At 50.5% G+C, this 19,800-nt stretch overlaps 1 protein-coding gene across 3 annotated transcripts in view; it reads right to left on the bottom strand.

The window, feature by feature from the left end:
• LRSAM1 (leucine rich repeat and sterile alpha motif containing 1) overlaps nucleotides 1-19,800 on the bottom strand; it is a 3,131,994-nt gene that overhangs the window by 500,526 nt on the left and 2,611,668 nt on the right. For all 3 annotated transcript variants that reach the window (XM_069609805.1, XM_069609807.1, XM_069609806.1), the window contains one exon: nucleotides 16,786-16,860. In XM_069609805.1, the coding sequence (XP_069465906.1) occupies nucleotides 16,786-16,860 (75 nt within the window). The remainder of the gene's footprint in view (nucleotides 1-16,785; nucleotides 16,861-19,800) is intronic.

Raw genomic sequence — 19,800 nt, 5'->3', positions numbered from 1 at the left:
AGAAGTGTTGTGTTTATAACGAATGGTTTAAAAATAAATGGACTTATATTTTTCTACCTGAAACCTTGAGTCAGTGTTTGCTTGAGTCACAGTAATTGTGGTCCCTTTGTGTAATCTCTGCTACTGCTCATATACTCTTGAGATAAGCCTGGCTGCTCCGCCACTGCTACCACTCTGACATAGTAGTACAAGCTTGTACCAAAGGTAAAACTTGTATTGCCACCTGTGGTCTTAATTGTGTATAGTGGCCCCTAAGGGCACTGCACAGGATTCTGCCTAACAGTGATCTATCTATTGTCTCTGTACCCATAATCTCCTGAGGCAGTGACTGTATTTGCGTGGATCTTAGTAACTCACGTAGCTGGCTTCTTCATCTTCGATCTTATTCACTGTCAAAAGACCATGAATAGATGAAATATCAAGGCCTCGTTTTGCTACTTCAATTCTTGTTTCATTTACGGATGGAACGATGATAGAGTTGATTACATTATTAAGCCCTACCATTGATGAATCAATCTTGGTCAGGTTTGTGAGCTCTAAGAGTATTCCTGCTTGTGACTGAACTTCCCTTTTTAATAGCTCGAAGACCGAGACCAGGGAGTTCAAAACGAAGTTCAGCGCTGTCAGGGTGGTGTCCTTTGAATGGGGGTCTTTGTTGTTGTCTTAACCCATCGTAGGCAGATTTCTTTCCTCTTGTGATTCTCTTCTATCTCCCAGGACCTCCACGTGGGCCTGCGGTTCGGGTTTATCTTTTTCCGCTGCATCTTGGGCAATTGGTGACATTGTTTGTGAATGAGCTGTCCTTGATAGCTGAGGGACCCCTCCATAACTGGTGTTTGCGAGCACCAGACTGGCTCTAATTCACTTTCCGCGTCGTTGAGGCTTTTTTTATTTCTCTTTTTCCCGAAATGCTCCTTAATTTTCTTTTGTATGTTTTTCATAGTGACTGTATACTGTAGGCCACGTCTCCAGTGATTTACCAGAACAGTTTGTCTGTCCCCGTCTCCTTTTTCATTATCAGCCTGATGGCTGGTGCTGTGAATTTGGACTTTGGTTGTTGATAACATGGTGTTTAATGCAGTCGGTGTCTCACACACTGATGGTGCTCCGGACGTTGTTGACTGCGCCACCGGTTCCAGATAGGAACCGTCCCACTCAGGCGCTTTTGACATTTTTAAAAGAGCCGTGCTTCCAGCTTCATTTCGCAGGGATTATTTCTTTATCTTCTTTTTTGTTGCCGAGACGGACTTGGAAAGGATAGTTCAAGATCTTGTGGAATGTGGTTTTCACCATGTTCTCCTATCCTCCCACTTAGCTGGTCGAGTTTCCAAAAGGCAAGAGCGAGGTCAAAGGCATGACGGACGCAGAGTAGCACAGAGAAATTGCCCCACCTTATGGATTTTCATCAGCTTGTCGGGCGGGCGGGCGGACGGCCGGCCGAGGGGATACCAGAAAGTGCTGAGGGATTCCTGGAGAGCCCCCTTGGCTCACAACCGGGCAGGTCTGCAAATCTGCAGGTCTGCAAGTCGTCTTGCTTTAAGGCTGATGCTTGTGAAATGATTGTGCGGTCTAAGAACTCGTTGAAACTATTAGCAGAGACCGGTGTCAGACAGTCACTGATTATAAAAAAACTTTTCAGCCCGGCTTGCCTGCCTCTCCTGGCTGACCTCAGCGCCTGCTGTGAACGGTTTCTTGCCTTCTTATTTTTATCTGAAAAATGTAGTTTGAAAATGTAGTTTGTGCACTCACAGAGATGTATCTGTGTCCTCTGTAGTGTGCGGGCCCCCTTTCAACTTTTAAGTTCACCTGGGGCGATGGGGAAATGTTACTCACCACTCAACACCACCCTCTTGCCCCAGCAATTCCCCGGCGATTCCCCAGTCAGCCAGGCCTCGTTCTACAGCAGCCACCCCGCGGGGCAGTCAGGCGATGACTGGTCTGCGTCTGGCACTGTCTGGTGCTATATCTGGGGGCTTCGGGTCTGCCGCACCCGAACGCCAGCAACATTCTTCAAGTCCGTCTCCGTCTCCCACTGCTGTGATTAGAGGAAAGGACCCAAGGGAAGCATAACGAGACATGAGGAAATCAGCTGCTTCAGACACAGTGAAAAAACAGTGAAACCACCACTTTCTCAATGCACCACCTAACTGAATGAGGTCTTGTCCTTCGTCAGGATCTTGTTCAAGGCCCTGAAGACCATGATGGGATGGAGTCCCCTACTTTCTTGGGAACTAGAAAGTATCTGGAGTACCAACCAGAGCCTTTCCCTCCGGGCGGCACCTCGTCCACTGCACCCTTCAAGAGAAGAGCTTGCAGTTCGTCCTGGAGTCCCCTTTTCGGTTGCCGGGAGGGTGATGGAGGTCTGTCCGGGGATCATCTGAAGTATGGTAGAAAGTAGCCCAGTTCCACCAGCCGGTGCCGACGTTGAGACTGTGGTGGATTGGCCCACTACTGATCCACTGCCTCTCCCAAGCTGTGGGAACCTGCGTTACCCTTGATTTGCTTGAGGTAGCTGGGCCCTCCTAGGGAAGGTTGTACGCCTAAAGCTGCTTTCCCTAGAGCCGAAAGATAAATCCTGCTTGGTAGGATGCTTCACCGCCAGTCACAGCAATTACGCTGCCAACTTTGACTCCTTAAAGTTTTCCAGGGACTCATCTACTTTGGGCCCAAACACATGTTCACCATCAAAAGCCAGGTCAAGGAGCCTCGCCTGGACATTCAGTGAAAATCCAGAGCTCCTAAGGTAAGCTAACCTGCGGAGAACTGTTGACTTGCTCATGGCACGGCACACACAGTGCGAGGTGTCCTCGGCCCAGCCTGGCCTAGAGCGGCTAGCATGCCATTCCTTTCCATCCCTGGCAACGTCAAGCTAGTCATCCCTGATCTCGAGTTCCGAGAAGTGGTTGGATGCTTTGGTTATGTTCCACAGTATGTGAGAGTATTTGGTGAAAGCACGAGACGTGTTAACCACCTTTAGTGCCATGCTTCCTGAGGAAAACACCTTCTTTGCCAATGTGTCGAAGGGAAGGTTCGTAGTGGAGGTCGACAGCCTTGAGTTCACTGTTGCAGCTTGCACCACAAGACCCTCTGGGTTGAGATGGTCCATCGGAAACAGAAGATTGCCCAGCAACGGCTTGTATTTTTTTATCAGCTCTGCGTCAACTGCCAAAGTTGAGCATGGGTGTTGCCAGAGGCACATGATGGGGTCTGCGATTGATTGATTGTTTATTTGTATAGCGCCTATACACAATGTGTTTCAAAGCGCTTCAAGGAGGAAGGGAGCATGGGAAAATACAGTTACATTCTTACAGGTCCTTGAAAACTTCAGAATGTGAGAAAGAAACTATCATATCATAACAGATAGTACAAGTGCATAGAACAATAAGGGAGAGGTTGGGAAGGGAAAAAGGAGACGATACTAGCAGTAGCATTACTATGCCTGACAACAATTGTTGCAGTGCAAGAGTCACAAGAGGAGAGGGAGGTGGGGAGGGGGGGGAGATGCAGGGGAGGCGAGGGAGGGGAAGAGGAGAGGAACAAAACAAGTGACTATCTTAGAGGGTCAGTGACTGAACCGAGATAGTACTGGGGAGGGAAAGGGAGGAGAGGACAAGAAGGAAAGGGGGGGACAGACAGGCTATTATCAGAGGTCAAGGGATAGTGATGAGAGTAAGTGCTATGGTGGTAGAAAGTGAAAGAGGCAAAGGGAAGGGAAGCTGGCTGCAGAAGGCAAGCAGCTACAATTACTATGCCTGACGGCAATTGGGGTAGTACCAGAATTAGACAGAAGGAGGGAAGGGAGGGGAAAGGGCAGGGATGGTGGGCTGAGGGAGGGAGGAGGAAGAGAGAAGGGGGGGTTCAGGATGAGAAGCAAGCAGGGGCTTCAGACAGACAAACGGGGGGCATTGGGGTGGGAGGGGGTTCGGTCAGACAAACAGGGGGCATTGGGGTCCGAGGGGGGGTTAAGGCAGACAAACGGGGGGAATTGAGGTTGGAGGGGGGGTTCAGGCAGACAAACGGGTGGCATTGGGGTAGGGGTTAAGACAGACAAACTGGGGGCATTGAGGTGGGAGGGGGGTTCAGTCCGACAAACGATGGCATTGGGGTTCGAGGGGGGTTCAGTCAGACAAACGTGAGGCATTGGGGTAGGGGAGGGGGGTTAAGGCAGACAAACGGGGGGAATTGGGTTGGAGGGGGGGTGCAGGCAGACAAACAGGTGGCATTGGGGTAGGGGTTAAGACAGACAAACTGGGGGCATTGGGGTGGGAGGGGGGTTCAGTCGGACAAACGAGGGCATTGGGGTGGGAGGGGGGTTCAGTCAGACAAACGTGAGGCATTGGGGTTGGGGAGGGGGATTAAGGCAGACAAACGGAGGGCATTGGGGTCAGAGGGGGGGTTATGAAAAGTCAGTAGCTGTAGTACCGTGGTGGACAGGGGTAGTGTTAGGCAGAAACCTGTGCAGTTCCCTCTGGGACCACTGCAAAAGATTTAGTACTACAGGTGTTTGGCAGTAAACCCACTTGGTAGCAGTCTGTACCACACAGATTCACTTGGTAGCTGTGGCTGAGCAGTCAGACTTCCCTCAAGAAGAGTTAGGCAGTATACAGAGTATTCACAATAGGTCAAGAGAACACAATGGAACAAGTAAACACTGACCAGGGCTTGGTGTAAAAGAGATATAATTATTTATTTAAAACCACATCTAGAAAAACACACAGGCACTAATAGTAAGCAATTCCAAAACACGGTCACTAAAAGATATACACTCCCTTAAAAGAATATTAGACAAGTCTTAAGTAAAGCCCCACTTATTTTCAGACAGCAGTGAGCGCTTAACGTAGATGGCACTCTAATAATAAAGGGAGAGAAAAGTAGAGAATAAATTGAAACAGACCCCAACACTTTTTCATGAACACAACAAGGGAGGAAGGCAAAGTAACACTAGGAAATCAGGGTCAGTAGGCCGGATCCGCTTAAGAGGATCCAAACGAAATGTGTCCAAGGTCACACGGTTGCAGTGCACAAAAGTCTTGTAACGGTTCAAAAAGGAGTTGGATCAAAGAGAGGGACCAGTTAGAGCGTCAAGGCGGCCATCCCAGTCCAGAAGGTTAAGGGGTTATTATTACCTTGTAGCAATCTTTAGAAAGGGAGGCCTGGCGGACACGGTACCTTAAAGTGGTGAGAACACTCCAGCGGGGGCAGTTGTTCCTGGCAGCGGATGCAAGTCGGTGCTTTGTCCGGGGGAAGAGAGGATCTCGTCGGGGAGGAAGCCAGGAGTCCGTTGCACTGCCAGGGAAGAAACCAGCCGCGGAGTTTCTCAGGTACAAGGAGCGGTCCGTTGATTCGCGGTTTAGTGGTGAGTGGCTATCCGGCTGCCGGGGTGCTTGGCATGGGCAGTTCGACCACAAACCGGTCTGGGGTGCGAAGAAAGAAGGTAAACTGGTTGTGCCCACCAGTCAGGGGAAGAAGCCTCTCCAGCCGGGAGATCTTCTCTGTCGTCGGGAAGTGGTGAGTCGGTTCCGCAGGGCTCCACCGGTGGTGTCGTCGTGGTAGGTCGGCTCAGCTTCTCCCTCGTCGGATTCTCAGGTCCTGTGGCGACTTCTGAAGTTCCAGTCCCCAAAGACATGATTTTATGCAGCATACCCCCATTCACTCAGCCTAGCTGTCAAACCACTTGGGCCAATCACACACAAGAGTGCGACTTGAGTTACCAAGCTATCTCAGTCCAAGGTGCCTAAACCCCCTCCTACACCCCCTGTGGTACCCAGACGGAGTGGCACCACCTTTGGAGGCTTCTGTGGAGAAGCCCGCCAAAAAGTGGAACAAAGGGCTTGATTTGGGTTGGAGTCACAGAAGAAAACACAAACGCCATTTTAGAATCGAGTCTTCGCAAAAAATACCAACCGGCGAATTAATATTAAATAAATAAACCGGCGGTATGTTCGAGGCTATGAGAATTAAATAATTAAAGTTGGTAGCCTCGAACAATGGGAAAATCCCATAGGGAAATATTCGCAGTCGAATATAAAAAGTAGTTTCCACTGCCACCAGCCAAAATTCGATCAGGGGGAAGGAGACGTGCCCCCTCGACTAACAGACCCCGGGGCAATCGAATTGCCCCGACCAGTACATCCACAATATGATGGTTTGTACTGGTTTCTGTTAATAATTTGGGACTAGTAAAGCCAATGGTGACTTTACATGCCCTGGGAGACAGTAGTCAGTCCCAGGGTATGGAGTCTATGGTGGGGTGTCACTATGACACCCCTGTGTTACGGCACGGAGGGTGCTGTGTAACACACATAGTAAAATCACATGAGACCCTATGGAGTAAAGGACCCCATATACAATAAAACACATTAACAGTCAAAGGAACACCATAAATCATGCCCAAGAGTGGGAGAAAAAGAGTCTCACTCTTGGCAGGAGAAAAAAAACAAACTCCAGAAATCCAGCAAAGCTGCTGGGGGACTCACTAGGTTAGGAAATTCAGCCTAAAGAAAGAATTCTCCCTAACAGGTAGACAGGGCCTTTGTTGTGGCCTTAGGTGGATGGCCGGCTCCTGCCTCCCGGTTGCTCTCATTCGCTTAACAAGCCAAGTGCAACACTACCAGCTGCACCTCCTCAGAGTTATTCTTCCTTTCCTCTCCTTCCCCCAGAAGCTCACTGTCTCCAGAGCCCTGGATCTCTCTAAACTGGACTACTGTAACAGCCTCTATCTAAATTTTCCTGCCTCTACTCTCCGCCCTCTGCAACTCATCCAGAACAGGACTGCGAGACTTGTCCTTGGCCTCAAGCCCAGGGACCGTATCTCTCCAGGACTGAAATCTCTGCACTGGCTCCCAGTGGCTGCGAGGATTAAGTTCAAAACCCTCTGCATTATCCACATGGCCTTCTGGGGCTGAAATACCTTCAACTCTCTCTTCCTAAATATCTTCCTTCTCGAGCTCTTCGCTCATCCGCCTCCAACTCCCTCAGGGTCAGCCGCTTCTCCAAGCAACGAGTTGGGGGTAGATCTCTCTCCGCGGCAGGGGCCTCCCTCTGGAACTGCCTTCCTGCCTCCGTGAAACTTGAGGAGAACCATCTCTGGTTCCGGAAGCACCTCAAAACCTTCCTCTTTGCTTCTGTTTTCTCTCCCCCTCTCCCCTGCTAAATTCCTGATTGAAACTGGAATGAATCTGCACTGGGCCACTCTCACTGATCTCTGTCCCTGGCCTAGCCACTTGCCCCCTGCACTGCCTCCCTGGCAACCCCTGCAGTGCGGGACTGTCTCTACAGCCCCCCTCCCAGCACTTGTCTGCACTTACCTTGCACTTGCCACCAGCTGGCCCTTTATTATTTATCTTGTTATTCTACTACCCCTGTACTGCACTTTCCCCTCTCCCTTTCCCCTTGCACTTTCCCTTCCCATGCACCTGCGCCATCTGATTGACACCTGGCCTAGTAAGATTGTTGTCTGTCTTCCCTTTGTCCCCCCCTCCCTGCCTCTTCGCGCCTTAAAACACTTGTGTATAGGCGCGTTACAAATCCCATATCACATCATATCATAACCAATGGGAGGGGGAGCTGTGCCAAACCACAAGGCCACAGCTCAGATGAAATATTAGTGCGGCCATGTTGGAAGGAGCAGGCACAATGAGGCAGGGGTACAGGATAACACACAAAAGGCACAAAAGTCACTGAACATTACACACAATGGTGGCGTTAAATGGTAGAGCACGTTCTAATTGCAGCCCTCGGTTTAGGATGTTGGTCAGCTAGTATTGCAGTAGTGGATTCGACGGGGCATTGATGCCGAGTGCAACAGCCACCTTTTCAACCACCGTGTGGTACTGGGTGTTGGGATGCGAATACAGGGCTTCCATCTGCAGATCGACGTTGGGGGACATGTCTAGTCTGTTTGCGTCGTGGAGGCCCGACGCCAACTCCAGTAGGCCCACTTGGTCCATGGCCCTGCTGACTAGAGTCTCCATCCCAAACTGTACTGGGTTCCTCACGTTGTCGAAGACTGACTGCATTGAGTAAAGGAAGTTGGCTCTAGATCCCGCACATAGCCTTTGTCCCGCAGCACCTCGGAGGGATGAGGAATTTCGGCAAGACCCAGGGCGGACACCGATGACAGTATCAGTGCAGATGCAGGTTTTATTCCTGAGGTCGAGCTCAAGGGTGTTGGACCTCCGTTGGCTACCTTTGTGCCGGCCAAACCGGGTGTGGTCAGAGGCGAACTCACTGACAGCGTTGAGACCCAAGCTGTACCAGCCGCTGCCTTCTCAATTACTTGCATCATCTGCCTTTCAAAATATTCCCACTCCTCCCTCGACACCTCCTTCACAGGTAGAACTTAGCCCTATCGGCCGAGTTACGTCTACGCTTCTTTTTATGAAAAGGTGATGAGGAAGAGTGGTGGGACTCACTGAGAGAATATGACCACTTCCCTATTTAGACTTTTTATGATGCCTTCACTCCCGGTCCTTTTCGGGGGTAGGCTGCTGTCATGTCCCAAGGATTTTGTTACCAACCTAGCCAGTGACTTTGAAGAGGGTCTGACAAGTGCCCGTTTCACCGAGCATCGCTTCACCGCCTTCGGGGTCATGGCCAGACAAGAACCACATTGCTCCATATGGTGCCCGATGCCGAAACACCACACACAAATAGAGTGTGGGTCAGTTAGGAACATTGTGGAGTTTCAGTCCTTGCAACGTTTGAACCTGGAAGGTTTAGGTACGGACATTCTGACGCAGCAAATGGATGTACAAAAGTGTGAAGATCGCCATGTTCCGAGTAGCGTGGTGAGCACATGGAAAAAAGGATGGAACTGAGGTAAGGGGGCATAGCGCATCCCTTTAATACGGCGATCAACGTCACGACCAGTGTTGACAAGTTGCGTGACTGATTGTTAGGGAGTAGAGAGAAGACGTTGAGCTGCACTACGCCTCCTGTCGAAATTTCCTGACCAACTGATGCTGGATGGGCAGCCATCAAGATGAGGAATCTGAGAAAATGCAATCCATTGAAATAAGTGTGTCTGAAAGGCACAACCCATTATCCCCTTTTAGTCAACTTATTACTCAATAGTGTAGGGTCAGTCTAGGAAGTCCTTCAGAGGGGTTAGGTAAATTATGAATTTGGGCTTTAGGTTTTCACCTGTAGCATTAGACACAACTTAGACAATAGGGGGGAAATATTCTGTGTATAGTGACGTGGAGAGTAGGGACCCCTGGGCTAGGTAAGATCAGTGCTTGCTAGACGAGAGAGCGGCTGCTCTAGTGCCTCTAGTAATCTTATTTTTTTAAAATATTGTAGGATTTATTAGACTTGGCCTATTCCTTGAGCCATCTGTGACAATATATGCCCATATACCAAGTTCAAATACACAGCTTCTGCTAAAAGGCGCTGCTGTTCACTTTTTGGAACCTGTTACCAATTGATTTATGTAAAATATTGGAGTATTTGAGATTTAGGAAGATCCTGAAAGCCTGGCTCTGGAAATCTAAAATGAAATAATCTTTATTGTTTTGTATTGATTGTATGTCCTATTGTTAGCTGCCCTTTTAAAAGTTTAATGAGTTTGTTTTTAACTATTTGTATGTTTCAATTTGGAGTTTTGTAGTTGGTTGACTATGGGTCTCATTATAAGTTTGCCGGTCCGGGAACTACGGTACCGGTAAGCTTGCTGGTACTGTAGTTCCCGGACCGGCAAACTACGAGTTGTGCTCGCAGGTGCCTTTCTGCCCGCCAGGTGTAACCTGGCAGGCAGTGCGGCACCCACGAGAACAGCTTGTCGGATGCACCGGCACCGTTTATAATGGTGCCGGTGCATCCGGGGCTCAATGGGAATGGGGAAGAATATTTTTCAGCGCCCAGGAATGGGCAAATACCGGGTCCGGCAAGGCCATAATGACCCAGTAATTGCCCATTCCTGGGTGTCGGAAAAATAAAAAATACCGGTGGCAGCCTCGTAATGAGGCCCTATGTATGTACTCATTGTGAAGCGCTCAGATGTATTCGTACCTACTTTGCGCTATATGAAAATATTAATAAAATGAAAGAAAAAAAATACACAAAGACACACGGAACTGTGGATTTTAGCCTGACAAATTCTTTGAAACAAACATTTTGTGCTGATAGTCTTAATTTGGGTCATTCTTACAAGCGTCTTAAAAGAAGGTTTAATTGCTGGTGAAATTTACAATTTTCTTTATTTTCCGTTCTTTTTAGACAACAGCTACTCGAATTAAGATTGATGAACCAAGGCCTCCAGTTCCTTACACCAGAAGCAATGTTAATTGCAAATTACAAAATATAGAAATGTATGGTGCCAGGGACCCAAATATCTTTACAGAAATCATGCACAATGCTCCTACAAACTGCGATTTATCACATATCTTTGCAAACTTGAAATAAAAGTTGAAATGAAAACCCTGCAAATTTCAACTGCAGATGCACATAAGGAACAAGTTACTTACCTGTAACTGTTGTTCTCCAGCATGGGTCTGGCATGGATTCACATGCTCATGAATATTCCCCGTCGTCAGGCTGGGAATCCTCGGTATAGAAAAAAATCAGTATCAGTTTTGTTTCTGATCTGTCTTTCATAGTAGTAACCAATCACTGGTCTCTGGGTCATACTGCCCCCAGCCAATGACTGCCCTCTCCCTAAGCCCCGCCTCCGGCAGCCATCCTCAGATTTGGTAGCACGTAAAGGGGCAGTATGACCATGTGAAGAGCCGCAGAGGGGTAGGCGGGAGGGTTCGCATGTGAATCCATGCCAGACCCATGCTGGAGAACAACAGTTACATGCTCATGAATAAGAGAATACATAGCAGTACACACATGCACAACCACGGGAGGTGGCAAAGGCTCACCATTAAGCAATACAACAACTCAACATTAAGCAACTCTTACCTCCTCACCAGGCTCACCTTAGGCGAACAGGTTGCGCAGCACTGCTTGGCCGACCCTGGACTCCTCCCTGGAGTCCCGATCGATGCAGTAGAATCTTGTGAAGGTGTGCGTCGACCTCCACGTCGCAGCCCTGCAGATGTCCAGCAGGGGCACACCAGACAGGAACGCCGTGGTAGCAGCGATCGCTCTGGTCGAATGGGCTCTCGGACGGCCGGGCAGCTGTCGGTTTGCCAACCGGTGACAGTGCATGATGCAGCCGGAGAGCCATCTGGAAATGGAAGTCTTCGAGAGAGCCTTCCCTTGATTCACAGTCCCAAAGTTCACAAACAGTTGTGACGTCTTTCGAAAACTCTTTGTGCGGTCCACATAGAACTTCAGCGCGCTAGCTACATCCAGCAAGTGCAAAGTCCTCTCAGCCGGCGACGAAAGTGACGGGAAGAAAACTGGCAACACCAAGGGCGCTCGTTGAGGTGGAAGTCCGACGGCACCTTGGGCATAAAGGATGGGTGCATCCTCAGCACCACCCTCGTGTCATGAAAAGTCAAGTATGGAGGCTTGCAAGATAGGGCCTGGATCTCTCCCACTCGTCATGCGGAGGTGATGGCCACGAGGAAAGCTGTCTTCCACGACAGGAACTTCAAAGGCGCCGAATGCATAAGCTCGAATGGGGCCCCCATGAGCTTGGTCAGCACCACATTAAGCTCCCACACCGGGGCAGGAGCCTTCACCGGCGGGAATGATCGGAATAGTCCCTTCATGAATTCTTTCACCAAGCGATGAGACCCCAAGGACGCCCGTCCCGTCATCCTGGTATATCGGGAGATTGCAGCCAGATGTATTTTGATGGAGGCGTGAGCCAGTCCAGCTTTGGCCAGCGACAGTAGGTACGGCAGTACTTGAGGGGCCGTAATCTGCAGAGGGTTAATCTTCTGTGCACGGCACCAGACAGAGAACCTCTTCCATCTATGTCTGTAGCACTTGAGAGTTGAGGACGCCCTGGCCTTTGCAAGAACCTCTCTGCAGTCGGCCGGGATATCGTACCCTCCAAACTCTAGTGCTGCAGGAGCCAGGCCTGCAAGTTCAGCGACTCTGGGTTGTGGTGAAGAATGGCACCTCCTTCTCTGGAGAGAAGGTCTGCGTCCGTCGGCAGCTTGACTGGTGGGGACGTTGACAAGTCCAGAAGGTCCGGGAACCAGATCTGCCTCGGCCACGCCGGTGCGACGAGGATCATCCTGCACCGGGACCTCTTGAGCTGGTTGATGAGCCGGAGCAGCAACGGCAGCGGAGGGAACGCATAAAGAAATAGGCCGTCTCAGGGGAACGAGAAAGCATCGCCTATGCTCCTCGGCTGGGGGAACCTGCTGGCGAACCTCCGGCACTTGGAATTTGCCGCCGTCACGAAGAGATCGATTTGGGGTTCGCCCCATCGTCGGAAGAGTCGATCCACTTGATCCTGGCGTAGTTCCCACTCGTGGCACGAGCGCAGCTCCCTGCTGAGTGAGTCGGCGATTGTGTTTTTTATTCCTGCCAGATGAAGAGGCACCAGAAACATCCCTTGGGCGACGGCCCAATGCCACAGATCCTGGGCTTCCTTGGATAGGGCCGGGGACCTGGTTCCGCCCTGCTTCTGGATGTAGAACATCGTGGTGGTGTTGTCGGTGAAGATCCTCACCACCTTGCCCTTGAGGGACGGAAGAAAGGACCTGAGGGCCCAGAACACCGCACAGAGCTCCAAGATGTTGATGTGGAGAGACTTCTCCTCCTGGAGCCAACGGCCTCTCGCGTGAAGATCTCCAGAGTGTGCTCCCCAACCTTCCAGGGAGGCGTCCGTCGTCACCGTCACATGGTGAGCTGGGATCTGAAAGTCTGTGCCCGCCGACAGATGGGCGCGGGTACTCCACCACCGGATTGCCTGACGGAACGTCTCGTTGAGAGGGATCCTGTCCTCGAAGTTGCCCGTCGACTGGATCCAGCGGGCATCGAGGAACTCCTGTAAGGGTCTCATCCGAAGCCTGCAAAGGCGCACCAGATAAATGCAGGAGGACATCATCCCGAGGAGGGACTTGATAGATCTTACCCTGGCCATGTCCGTAGCCAGCAGACGCTGCACTTTGCCCAGAATGGTCCTGGTCCTTTCCTCCAACGGCGAGGCCAGCCGCGCCACTGTGTCGAGCTTGGCTCCCAGAAACAGGGTGACTTGCGACGGAACCTGGTGGGATTTCGGAAAGTTGATGGAGAATCCCAGGTCTGTGAGCAGCTGGACGGTCTTCGCAGTGTGCTCCAGTGCGAGATCCCTTGTCCTTGCCCGGATGAGCCAGTCGTCCAGGTAGGGGTAGACGTGGATCCCCTGTAGGCGCAGCCGCGCCGCCACCGGTGCGAGGCACTTGGTGAACACCCTGGGTGCCGACTTCAATCCGAACGGGAGGGCCTTGAACTGGTAGTGCCGCCCTTGGACCACGAACCTGAGGAACTTTCGGTGTCTTTTTAGAATGGGGATGTGGAAGTACGCATCCTCCAGGTCCAACGACGACAGGAAATCGCCCTCCTCCAGCTGTCCCAGCACATGCTGGAGGGTGACCATATGGAACTTCTGTGCCTTGATGTACTTGTTCAGTCGTCGTAGGTCCAGGATGGGGCGCCATCCTCCTGTCTTCTTTTTTACGAGGAAGTACCTTTCGTAAACTCCGGAGCCCCGAAGCCTCTTTGGGACGAGCTCGATGGCACCCTTCTTGAGCATCGCCCTTACTTCCAACAGTAGTTGAGGGATGTGATTTTCCTTCCTGGCCACGGGTGGAACGCGAGGGCACTTCTTCTGAAACTCGAGGGCGTGCCCTTGGGCCAGGGCGTCCAGCACCCAATGGTCGGTGGAGATGGACTCCCACACACTGACGAACCTCACCAGCCGGCCATCCACCGGGGTGCTTCGGCGGGGGCCCGACCCCACGGTCGGTTCAATCTTGTTTGGAGGCCGCCTTGCCTCCTTGACCCCCTTGTTGACGATGACGGGCACCACCTGACTTGCCGCGTCCCCTGTAGGCTTTCTGGGATGAAGATCTTGCCGCTTGGCGGTAAGTGGAGGAGCCACTGCCGGATCCCTTGGAGGCACCTTGTCTGCCTCCGGAGCTCCGAAAGGACGGCCGTCGTTGTTGGAGCACTCCCAGTGCCCGGGCAGTCTCTGTGTCTGTCTTGATGGCCTGAAGGGACTCATCAACCGCCTTCCCAAACAGGTTGTTCCCATCGAAGGGCATGTCCAAAACCTTGGTTTGTACGTCCTGGCGGAAATCCGTGGCCTTGAGCCATCCTCGTCGTCTCAAGCTAACGCCGTTGCCCAACTGACGGAAACCGGTGTCGGCGATGTCCGTTGCCACCGTGATGGCGTGGTTCGAAGCAATCTCCCCCTCCTGTAGGATTTCAAGGGCATCAGCCCTTTTGGCGTCCGGAAGGAAGTCTAACAGAGTGGCGATTTTGAACCACAACTCCCTGTCGTAGCGGGCTACGATAGCCAGGGCGTTGGCCGCCTTGATAGTCGTCGCTGCGGATGAGATGATCCGTTGTCCCATCGTGTCCAACTTCCTGCCCTTGCCGTCCGGTGGGGAAGTTGATGTTGAGGCCGATGCCCCCCCCAGCTTTCTTCTTTGCCGCCGCCGAGACGACCGAATCCGTGGTAGGTTGTGCCCGAAGGCACAAGGGGGCAGCGTCGGGGACCCGGTACTTCTTCTCGTACCGGTCCCTCTTTGCCGGCACTGTGGCAGGGTTCTTGAGGAGGGCGAGCCCCCTCATTCCAGATGTCATCAAGAAGCGGTACGGCGAGGACCGTCTTCCTTTTAGCCTCGCGCCGTTGGTATAGGAACCCTTCTTTCTTCTTTTCTTCTAGGCAGAGCTGGAAAAGCTCAGATGCCCTGAAAATCATGGCATGAAAGGATCCAATCTCGTCGGGCGGGGACGCCCGAGCAGGGGGCGACGGGGGAAACGTCCCGTCGTCGCCTCCGTCGTCATCTGTACCTGTCGTAGCCGTGTCTGTGCCAGTATCATCCTCGTGGGTAGTAGACCGGGGGTAAGGCAGAGCAGGCCGCAGAGGTGGGAGTGGTGGCGTAGGATGTGTCGTCCTCCTCTTATGCGGTGGATTCTCCGAAGGTCCTGGCTCCGGTTCCCCCGTCGGGTCTGGCTCAGGTACCTCCGTCGGGGGAAGGGGCAACCTTGTCCTCATCTCCGAGCATAAGGACTGAATCGCTGTCAAAATGGCCGCCAAGGTGTCCTGCGGCGCCGGAAACGACGGGCGTGTGGGCTCTTGAGGAGCCTTGTCTGCGACATCGTCGCTCTCGTCGTCGCTCTCGTCGGGATCCCTCCCAATGGGCTGGGCCTCTTCCATGACTTCGATGACCTCTTCTTCAGAGGTTGTGTCCTTATCCACAATGGCCACCAGCCCCTCCCCCACCTTTTCCAACGAGGACTTCGTGGGGGTCTTCTCAATGGGCTTGAAAGACGACTCCCTCCGCGGTGGCAGGGTGACTCTGGGTCCTGAGGGCGCCTCCACTGGTGTAGCCTCCACAGGCTGAGCCAGGGCCGCGGCGACATCCTCAATCGAGGTCTTAGCAGGGTGAATTAAGGCCATCGTCACCTTCTGGACGCCTGGGGCCTTCACCTTGGGGGGAGGGTCCGAGCCTCGCTCCCCCTCTGCCGGAATCTTCGAGATCGACCGGGGCCTCTCCAGAAGCTTTGCCGGGTTCTCGGACTTCCTCTTACCCGAGCCAGAGCGTTGGCTCGTGGTTGATGGCGCCGGGGAGGATGCGCCTTGCCTGGCAGCCAAGGAGCCCGACCGTTCGGCGCCCCCGGTGCCCGCGGACTTGCGGTGCTTAGCCTTTTGTTGGGCCCCCCGTCGCCGGGGCGCCCTCACAGGACTTAGAAGACCGCTCGGACTTCTTTTTCTTCTTCTCGCCTGACAGGCTCTTCCCTTCCAGCCAGTTGGCAAGACGGAGGTGGCGATCCTTCATGGTCCGCTCCGACATGTTCCCACAAAACGCACAGTCCTTCTCCTTGTGCGTCTTGTCCTCATGGAGACAGTAGAGGCATAACGAATGCTCGTCCTCCTTGAAAACATTCTGAAGCTGGCATCCAGGGCAGGTCCTGAACAGCATCCCGGGCGTCGAGCTTCCTTTCTCCTGGGCCATGTCTGGGGTAGGCCTCGGAACTTCTGGAATCCTCCAAAAGCGTAACTCAACGAAATCTTCACCCTTGAGGGGCGTAGAAATCTCTGAAACGGATCCCCGTTGATCGGATGTAGAAACGGTGGAGCTTGAGGCTCTGTTTAACTGAAAAATGAGAAAAATCTCCTGAAAAAGCACGAAAACGCAGCAAAAGCTCGAGAGCTACAGCATGAGGACTCCCAACACTTGAACGTGCGGTAAAAATCTGAGGATGGCTGCCGGAGGCGGGGCTTAGGGAGAGGGCAGTCATTGGCTGGGGGCAGTATGACCCAGAGACCAGTGATTGGTTACTACTAAGAAAGACAGACCAGAAACGAAACTGATACTGATTTTTTTCTATACCGAGGATTCCCAGCCTGACGACGGGGAATATTCATGAGCATGTGAATCCATGCCAGACCCCATGCTGGAGAAAGAGATGCAACATCTGCCTCAGCTTTAAAAGAGGCGTGACCATGAACTTGTAAAGAAGAAAAGAAAGACAAGCATAGACATCAGAGAATGTACCGGGATCAATTTCAAATACGGAAATGTAGAATTGTTTTGTCGTGCATGTTCGTATGCTGCTCCTTTAAAAACATGACTTCAGTGTGCCTTGACTGACTCACTGAGACAAACCCAAGAAATAATGCAAAGAAATGTTTTCCGTTTTTCGGCATTGTGCATCATTGCTTACCTGGTTTCTGATCTGCCTGTGCATGATGTCTTTCTTTAGCTGCAGAGCTTCAAATGCAGTTTTCTGTATCTCTGACTGTAGGAGCAAAAAAATATGAGATTTAATCAACAAGAATCAGGTTTTTCGTCACTTTATTAGATTTCAACTCTAGTTTGATGATTTCCCTGACATAAAATTAAGGAAGAGACTGCCCTCCAGTACTGTTTATCAAATATTGCTAGCCATGCACAACCAACATAGATGCCAGGAGAGTGACCGGCAAAACCTCGAATGCCACAAATCTAACCTTATATTGCTTCCCAACGACTCCCACTTGTTAGCAAAATACCATATACAAATGTAGGGCTATAGATGCACATGGTCCTTTGTGCCACAAAGGCACAGATATGTTTTTTAGCTGTGTTATTATTTAGTGGTTCATTGATGAATCATCTTATATAATCCCATGCAATATGGTCATATCACAACTCTATCATTGTTATTTTACGTTCAGGACCCACTTCCAATTAGAGAACCTTTGGAGCCTACGTTGTCTGCCTCAGTCCAAGGAAGGAGAGCAAATTAAGGGATTGGGGATCATAACCATTAAGTCAATTTCAGGTAGAAAAGTTGGGATGTCAGACCTGGGCACAGTTAAACGAAGATTACACTTGCATGTGGTTGATAGCTACAATTTGGCTTTATATCAAGTGCGGTGTTGAATTGAATAGCTACCTAATGGATTTATAAGACTTCCCCCATTCCCAAAACCCAGAAGGAAGGGCTAAAGCAAACAACATGCATAACAGAACTTGGAGCTCTAAAATAGAGCCAAAGAACAAGTTACTTACCCCTGGTAACGTTCTTTCGATTGGATGTTCCTCCTATGTATTCCTTATCTTTTGATATTTCCAATATTCAGCTTTGCTGCTTTGTAATTTTTTTTCAGCAGGGGGCGCTGTGCGTCGATGCCCATCAATTCAATGTCCCTTGGAGGCCTCCGTCTCGATGTTGACGTCACCGAAGGTATATGTAGCATGCCCAGCGCCCGTTGGCTTCAGTTCCGTTTTTATGAGTGAAAGATTTATCTTATACCTGACGGTTACTCCTCCTGAGAGAGCGCAGAATGTAATCGCAATTAAATTCTACTGCGGGATAGGTTGGGAAGGGTGATAAGGAATATGTGGGAGGAACATCCAGTGAAAAGGACGTTACCAGGGGTACGTAACTTGTTCTTCAAATGGATTGTGTCCTCCACGTATTCCTTATATTTTGATACACTCCCAAAGCAGTTTGTAGTTTTACTGAAGCTGGCAGTCATAATTTTATATGACAATTTAATAGTTTTCATGGGTGTGTGTGCACGGAATGCAACACTGCTTTGCCAAATATAGTTTCCTGAGGAAGAGTCTAAACTATAATGTTTGGTGAAGGTATGCACAGACGACCATATGGCAGCCGCACAGATTTCCCTTATTGGTACTCCCCTCTGTAAAGCAGAGGAAGTTGCCATGCCTCTGGTTGAATGAGTTCGTAGGCCTTCTGGACGATCTTTTCCCGCCAGTCTGTAGCATTCTGATATTGCCAATATAATCCATCAGGATAATGTCTATTTGGTGATAGCCATACCCAATTTGTGGCCCAAATAGCCCACAAATTATTGTTCATCGTGTCTTAACTTTGCCATTCTAGTTTATAAAAGCTCAGTGCATGTTTGGGGCAAGCCTGAGAGGCCTCTCCTCTTCCTTCCCAAGGTGAGAAGGAGGGTAGAATGATGGTAAAGTTATATTTTGTGTGAGATGAAACTCAGAGACGATTTTGGGTAGAAGAACAAGTTACTTAACCAACTAACATTCTTTCGACTGGATGTTCCTCCCACGTATTCCTCATCTTATGATAATTCGTTATCGTCAGCTTCGCTGCTTCGGAAAATAATTTTCGGCAGAGGGCGCTGTGCTCGAGGTCGTGGTGTCGATTGTCCCTCGAAGGTCTCCGTACCTTGTCGACGTCACTGATGGTATAAATAGCTCGAGCCACGCCCGTTGCTTCAGTTCTGTTTTTTCGATGAAAAATTGGAGGAACACCAAGGCGTGCCTCATGACCGATGCACTCTTCGTGAGAGGAAAGTGTAAGAAAACGCTAACTGTACTGCGGGGTAGGTTGGGAGGGGCGATGAGGAATATGTGGGAGGAACATCCAGTCAAAAGAACGTTACAGTTGTTAAGTAACTTGTTCTTCGAATGGATTGTGTCCTCCCACGTATTCCTCATCTTATGATAGACTCCCATAGCAGTGGCAATTTTGGAGGTGGGAGTACTAAATACTGTTTTCATAGACGGAATGAAGTACCGCCTTGGCAAATAGCCCCTCATTGGAGGAGGAAGCATCTAAGCAATAATGCTTGATGAAAGTATGCATCGATTTCCATGTTGCAGCTGAACAAATATCTGCTGCAGGAACTCCCCTCTTCAGAGCCGCAGAAGTAGCCATTCCCCTAGTAGAATGGGCTCGCAGCCCATCTGGAGGGACCTTTCCCGCCAATCTGTAGCATTCAATTATGGCCAGAATGATCCAGCGGGATATGGTTTGTTTTGTCACAGCTAATCCCAATTTATGGCCAGTATGACCTATAAAAAGTTGGTCATCCTGACGCAGGTTTGACATACTTGAAATGTAAAAACTGATAGCCCTTTTAGGGACCTTTAGGGTCTCTCCTCTTCTTTGCCCAAATGAGGGGGAGGATAGAATGTTGGTAAAATTATTTTTTGTGACAAATGGAAGTCAGAAACTACTTTTGGTAAAAAGGAAGGTTTAACCTTAAGAACTACCTTGTCCTTGTAGAAAGTAGTATATGGAGGTTTACATGAGAGAGCCTGTAGTTCACTAACCCTGCGGGCTGATGTTAAGGCCACAAGAAGGACAGTTTTTAATGTTAGAAGCCTCAAGGGACAAGAGTTTAGAGGCTCAAAAGGTATACAAGTTAGAAGTACTAGATTTAAATCCCAAGTTGGGACATGAAAAGGTACTGGGGGGTAT

Source organism: Ambystoma mexicanum, chromosome 8 (genome assembly GCF_040938575.1).
Source record: "Ambystoma mexicanum isolate Mex_15411 chromosome 8, UKY_AmexF1_1, whole genome shotgun sequence".
NCBI classification, from domain to species: Eukaryota; Metazoa; Chordata; class Amphibia; order Caudata; family Ambystomatidae; genus Ambystoma; species Ambystoma mexicanum.
The sequence above is the reverse complement of the archived record's forward strand: the minus strand, read 5'-3'. Positions and strand labels throughout refer to the sequence as shown.